Here is a 6,747-nt window from a genome sequence, read left to right as displayed (position 1 = left end):
CTGGGCTCATCCCCTTTGACCGCATGCGGCTAGTGCTGGGCAAGAACCTCCCACTGGGCTGGACCAGGTGGCTATACCCTCCCGCGCCAAACCATAGAGAAGCAGGGCTTAAGGGACCTCCAGAGCTCATCTAATCCCCCGAAGCAGGATTTGCTCTATACAAACCCATTGTCCAACCTCATAGCAAAACTACTGTCGACCCTGACACAAGACCTCACACCTGACCCCACCACAGGTAAAGCAGGGGGGACCATGCAGGCAATGTCTGGCTGCTGTAAACTTTAATATACGCTTGAGAGATCCCAGTGCTATGGCAGTGGAGGCTACACAGGAGCTGCCTTAGCTTAGTGAAGCAAAGACCCATGGACATATGCCTGTAGGCATCCTTCATTCCCCAGCCCCAGGGCATCTGAGCTCATGGACCAGGTATGAACTGCAGAGCCAGGCTGTGGGCTTACATCCCCATGGAAAGTGCAGCTAACACAGCCCCACGCTGCTCCTTGCATTCACAGGGATGTAGCTGGCATGCTGCTACGAGGAGCTCCCTACTGAGCTGGGTAGATGTCAAGGTGATTACAGGGACCAGGTTAATTAGCCTCAAGCCAGCTGGATTATGCTATACAAGCCAGTCATGCCTTTGGCTGCAGTACAGACATCCCCTGTGTTCAGTCCCTTGCTGTCCCGTCGCCTTCTCCATCACGACTGCCACCCACCCCTCAAGGATAGAAAGAGACTCCTTCAGCTCATGTAAGAAGCTGAGCCGGCACATAACAGGCATGTAACATGCATGACTTATAAACCCCCAGGGTGCAAGCGCGAGGTGCAAATCCATATCTACACACATGTATGCACCTTGAAGATATAACTGTGCAGACCTGTCTGGGGACAGAGGCACACAAAGAGGCGAATCCTTGGGCTGCCCCTACATCCTCTGCTCTTGCTGTGACTTGCGTTGGGGCTGGGCTCAGAGAGACGTGATGCACGTGGGGATAAGGAGGAAAGCAGGCGTGCAATACAGCAGATCCTGGCATCAGTACTCTTCCCTCTGCATGGCTTCTTCCCGCCATGCTCAGCCCCCGAGTGACCTCTAGTGGGGACAGGGCAGCACTGTAGGGAGACCAGGAGGACCAAGGGCTCATCCAAAGACCCCCTCAGGACCTCCCATGCATCTGCAAAGGGTCCCATAGACCCAGGCTTGCTTCCACTATGCCGCAGGAACTGAGCCAAGCCCACTGCAGGTTCAAAGTGCACCACACATACACACACACAGCTTTTTATTTCATTGATACAAGGGAAAGTTTGACTCCAGAGAAGATAAGCAGTAAAAACCCCAAGGGCTTCCCCGGAAGCGTGGGTCAACCTCCACCAGAAGCAGAGCAGAGAGGAGAGGAGCAGCAGCTCGGGTGGCCAATGTCCACAGGTCTCACCCAGATCACTGCAGCTGCTTCTGGAGACCCCCCACCACCACTGCATCACAGGCTCGTGGCCTGGGAGACAGGACCGCAAATGCCCTGGGAGAAAGGGGAACAAAGTACAGCAAGGCAAATGCCCTTGCCTGGAAAACCCGGGGAAGGCACCTCGTGGCGAACAACCCCAGCCCCCATGGGGCTTTGGATTAGCTTGGTGAGCAGCTCACACTCCCCACCGGGCAAATAAAGGCACTTCCCAAAATTCAACAAAGAGAAACCTGTGCATTGCGCCATCTGCTCCTGCGCTCCCTGCTGATTCCCTTTCCCTGGAGCAGCCAAGCACTTCCAATAATGCACAGAGAGGCCCCTCTGCACTGAGACACTTGGGATGTCTGAGTCCCATCCACACCCCGGGGTCTCCTGCCTAGGATGGACAGGCACAACCCCTCACTCCAAACCCTCCTGGCAGGAAAGACCTCCTGTGGGGATCACACAGGGCCTAGGAGCAAAGCGAGAGGGGGCAAGGACTCTCAAAGACGTGTCAAAGGCTAAAGGGAAGCAGAGCTGAGACACATCCTTCTCCTGTTCTATCGTTAGCTTCAGAGGAACTGTGCGTCTCCACTCCTGAGATTTTCACCCGAGCAAGGCACTTTGTGGCGGAACCTGGCCTGGTTCCACGGGACTTGAATAAGAACTTGAATTAAACCCAAACCCACTGAACGAGGATCCGAGTTGGGAGGCAATGCCACCAACTCCACCAAACCTATGCTACAAAGGACATAGCAGGCTTCATGCCTTCTGTGTTCCCTGCTGAATTCAAAAACAAGAGGATGCCCAACAAAGGAGAAGGTCGCATGTTAGGATCACGGGTCCAGCTCCAGATCCTCCAAATCCCCTCTGATTTCCAGGCACTTTTATCTTCCAAGCTTGTGACCTGAGCCCAACCCACTGGGTTTCAATTCCAGCTTTGAAAAGTTGGACTTTAGTGCAGGTGGCTGCCAACTACAACACCAGGTGACAGAAAAAGCTTATGAGAGGTGGTAATCTCACAAGATTTTTCACTATTTTGGAGCAGAAATCCTACATAATCAATTTTCAGGCCAAAACCCTCTGAGAGTTTGATGCCTCTGTACCTAAACTTTAAGAATTGGCTCCAGACTCCAAATCCCACACGGCTTGTCCTAGCAAAGCCTCCCACCTGTATCATTTCATAGCAGCCTTCATGCAACAAGCCTGCATGGCCAGACTCTAGACTGCTAAGGCCTCCTATCTCTGCAGCATCATGTCAGTGCTGGAAAGACATGGGAGCAGAAGCTTCCAGCCAGTTCAAAATCCCAACAAAAGTGGAGAAGTGAGTGAAGCTGCAAAGAGAGAAGTTTCTGAACTGGCTATTTTAAAATACTGACTTCTCAGCACTGTTTGCCCATAAGACCACATTAGAGGATGAGCTCTTGAACCCAACATAAGTTAATTCAATTAAGTTCCCTTCTCTTTTAAGTTTTAAAGACTATCAGGTTAAACCAATGGCTGGTGGTTCTCATTCTAGGAACCCAGAGAAATCAGTATGACCGCCCCCAAGCCCTTTCCATCCCCTCCATGTCCTTATAAAGCTACCCATGTGCTTATAAAGGAGAAGCCCAAATCCATGACATGCATGTCTGTCTTGCCCTCCAGACTGATTTCTCCAGGATGCCAAAGCAGCTTTTGGCTTGTGCTTTTCAACACCTAGGTGTGAGTCCATTTCCCCACCTTCAGGCTCTACCTATGCCTTCCTAACTCACCTAAGCAGCTGATGAAAGCTTCCTATAGCATCACTCATAGATGAAAGACTCTAGAAACCATTGCAAACACCAAGCCAGCTTGGGATGGCTGGAGAAACCCCTGCACACCACATTGCTGAGCTCATGATACAATCAAAGCATAAAGCCCCGGAGAAGAAATGCAGAAATGAAAGGGGTGAGCTGGAAAAGTCCCAGGCAGTGCCTTGTGGTCTATACTCCCCCTCCTGGGTTGAGGCCTGAGTGCCGGCGACCAAAATCACGGCTTTCCAGGAGGGCAGTGAGGATTTGCTTCAGCGGCATGAGACGGGCCTTCAAGGAGGTGGTGGAGAAGAGCCTGAGTTGGTAGGATGGGTCAAAGGGCAAGATAGAAATAAGCCACCAACACCAAGCTGGTCCATCTGCAGAGTCCTGGAGTGGGGGAAGAGAAAGAGGGGGGGAAAACTATGGTACAACAGTGGCTTGAACAAGAGTCCAGGCAACAGTGCCTGTGACCTGGCTGAGAGGCCTTGCAGGGAGCATGCAGAAGTGCTGGGCAGAATCACATCAGCATTGCCACCTCTAGCCAGGGTGCTCATTTGATGCCTTAGTTTCCTCATTAAGGATCATGAACGCTGGGCAGAGGAATTCAGGTCCCAGCCACTTTGTGCAACAACCCTGGGGTGCACTTATTGCCAGGAAAGTGATCACGTTGATGTGGCATTTTCGTACTCAAAATAATCTGGTCAAGGGCCATGTTCTTGGCGCGTGGCACAAACCCCATGATACTTCCTCCCGGCTCTGGAAAGAGTATCTGTGTATCAAAGAGGCTCCTGAGTTAGGATCCTCAAAGAGGTTTTGGTGCCTAACTCACTGATTCAGCCAGAAGTTGGGGATCTAACTACCTTAGCAAGGAGATAGAGCCACAGGGGGGACCAATAGCTGTAAGCAGAAGCCAGCAACCTTCAAAATAAGTTGCACGGTTCATTAACACCAAGGGTAGTTAAACCCCAGCAGTGGTTTCTAAATGAAGGGTTAAGTTCTCCATCACCTGGAGCCTTTAAAGCACGACTGGAGGTCTCCCTGGACTTATGTCATCTTCAACCACAGGCCACTGGGCTCCCACTGGGACTCTGGATGAAATGCATAAGCTCAGGCTGGATGATCTGAGTAATCCTTCATGACCTTTGCTTCTATGCAATTCACCTTGCTAAGGGGCATTCCCTCCTATACCCCGCGAGAGCCACCCTGGTTACCTGGGCATCCTCTCCCTTCTCAGGCAGGGCTCCACGCTGCATCACAGTCTGCCTGAAGGCAGCGTCCGCCTGCTCACAAAACCTCTGCGCCAGCTGGTAAGTGGCTTCCTGCAGATGCTGCAGCTCCACCAGCTCTTCCCCTTTCACCTGAAGGAATGGGAGGGAGACAGCACATGGGAGCAGGGGTCATGATAAGAGGCAGGTAGCTACTTCCACCCTCTGAACCACAGGCATCCCATTCAGTGACTCCACAAAAGGTCCCACCGCACTCAGACCAGCTCAGCCTGCAACGCAGTGAAGAGCTGAGCTGTGAGCCAATGTGAGCTGCCTCAGTGATGGAGATGGGTTATAGCTATTTGATCACACAGCACGAGGAGGCAGAACCCCTGAAGCCCACCCCTGGAAACACCAGCCTCTTGCAAACAGGAAAGAAGAGCTGATTTAGCAGCGATGGGCACTCAGGAGGTGGATGGCTGGAGGGAGCCCCTAGAAACATGCCCACAAAGCGTGGAAGTCTCTGCTCTGAGTGGTTACTATTGCCCCTTGCATACAGCTCGATGTGCGGCTCCCACCTTCTCATCCTCCAGGTACTCAATATCGGCAGTGTTGTAGCCATCCCGGTGTCCGCGTCTCAGCACCCGGAAGCGCCGCTTCCCTACGGTGCTCACGAGGGATCGCCCGTCGGCCAAAAATTCAACCCGCTGGACCTCTAGCATGCAGCCGTAGTCGGCGAACCTGGAGCAGAAGGAAAGCATAGAAAGGAATGAGCCTAGGTGCTAGGACGACATGAAAGCTGCTTTCTTTTCCTCATGGACAAAGGTCTGAGGAACCAGCTGGGTGGAAGACCCAAGGGCAGAGATCTGTAATGCCAGATGCATCTGAATGCAAGTGGGATATAAGCCCCCTCCCCACAACTGCATACACGCCATGTATTTAGGTTGGATATTAGGAAAAACTTTCTCCCTAGGAAGGTGGTGAAGCACTGGAGCAGGTTACCCAGACAGGTGGTGCAGTCTCCATCCTTGGAGGTTTTTAAGGCCCAGCTCAACAAAGCCTTGGCTGGGATGAGGTAGTTGGGGCTGGTCCTGCTTGGAGCAGGGCGTTGGACTGGATGTGACCTCCTGAGGTCCCTTCAACCCTCACTGTCTATGATTTCTATGTTAGCACCATAAGCACTGAGCTACATGGCTTGCACCATTGCTAGTGGCCCTTCAGAGGCACCACCACGTAGCAGACTGACACAGACGACAAAGCCACTGGGATTAGCCTAGAGCAAAAGAGGGGATAGCTGGTCTGCAATGGTGAAGGGTGGCAGAAGGATGAGACACACAGAGACAAACACAACCGTCACCAGCCTCCAGCCCCATGGCCCACCTCTTCCCAGGCTCGTGTATGCACATGCCAAACATCTTTGTGCCAGTCTCCTGGCATCTCCGGATCATGAGGCGGTAGCGGGGCTCGAAGATATGCAGGGGGCACGGGACACCCGGGAAGGCCATCGTGCACACAAAGATGGGGACATTCTTGGTCAGGCTGCAGAGGAGACAAAGGGACAGGAGCCATCAGGAACCCCTTGGAAAACACCCGGTGGCTATCCCCTCCATGGGGACATGAAGCTTAGGGAAAAAGGGGACAGAGTCTCCCCACATCTGGCTCTTGGAGGCAGCTTGAGTCCTTGCCATGCTCCCAAGCCACCTCTGTAATGTCTAGGGTTGGCAAGCTGGTCAATACTGTCAACCAACCGGTCAACTGACTGCAGATTTTTTGACTGGTCAAAGACTCTAGCAGTTTTACGAAAAAAATATATTTTCTTGCAGTTTTGTTGAGCAAGATGATTTTTTTAATGGTTCTTTGACACATTTCGTAATGGAAAATTATTTTTTTTGTGTATTATTTGGAGCTATTGGAAATTTTTGGCCTGTCAATTGACTGAACTTCATTTGACCGGTTAAATACCCAACGCTACTAATGTGTTAACAGGCCAAAGAAACTATATTGGCCCAGCAGTATATTAAATGATCCCTTCAGATTATCACAGGTCTGGGGAAGCAGCCCCTGCTGATGTGATACGGAGGATCCGGCAGGGACAGACCCATGGTTTTCAGCGATTCTCTCTGCCCCTTTGAAGAGACTACAGCACCCCCATCCTCCTGGCTGTACACACACACACCCACACGCAACTGGGAGATGTTCTCTGCTTACTTGGAGAGCTCAGCCATCTCGGCTTGGTGCATCCGCTTCCTCTCCGCCAGCTGCGAGGGGAAGGTGGTCGATATGATCTCCTCCAGCAGCACAGTCGGGTTGTACTTCCCAACCTTCAGGTAC

General features: G+C 52.1%; 1 protein-coding gene across 1 annotated transcript in view; it reads right to left on the bottom strand.

Moving 5' to 3' along the window:
• Window positions 1-1,257: 1,257 nt before the first annotated feature.
• The window catches only part of LOC109289859 (LON peptidase N-terminal domain and RING finger protein 1-like), a 20,681-nt gene continuing 15,191 nt past the window's right edge, over window positions 1,258-6,747 (bottom strand). Inside the window, exons 7-11 of the mRNA XM_019506101.1 lie at window positions 6,625-6,746; window positions 5,797-5,955; window positions 4,995-5,157; window positions 4,423-4,569; window positions 1,258-3,598 (exon numbers count right to left, since the gene is read on the bottom strand). Coding sequence (XP_019361646.1) covers window positions 3,401-3,598; window positions 4,423-4,569; window positions 4,995-5,157; window positions 5,797-5,955; window positions 6,625-6,746 — 789 coding nt within the window. The 3' untranslated portion in view covers window positions 1,258-3,400. The remainder of the gene's footprint in view (window positions 3,599-4,422; window positions 4,570-4,994; window positions 5,158-5,796; window positions 5,956-6,624; window position 6,747) is intronic.

Source organism: Gavialis gangeticus, unplaced genomic scaffold, assembly GCF_001723915.1.
Source record: "Gavialis gangeticus isolate Ggan-Ray unplaced genomic scaffold, GavGan_comp1, whole genome shotgun sequence".
NCBI classification, from domain to species: Eukaryota; Metazoa; Chordata; order Crocodylia; family Gavialidae; genus Gavialis; species Gavialis gangeticus.
Note: the sequence above shows the minus strand (reverse complement) of the source record. Positions and strands in the feature narration are given on the sequence as shown.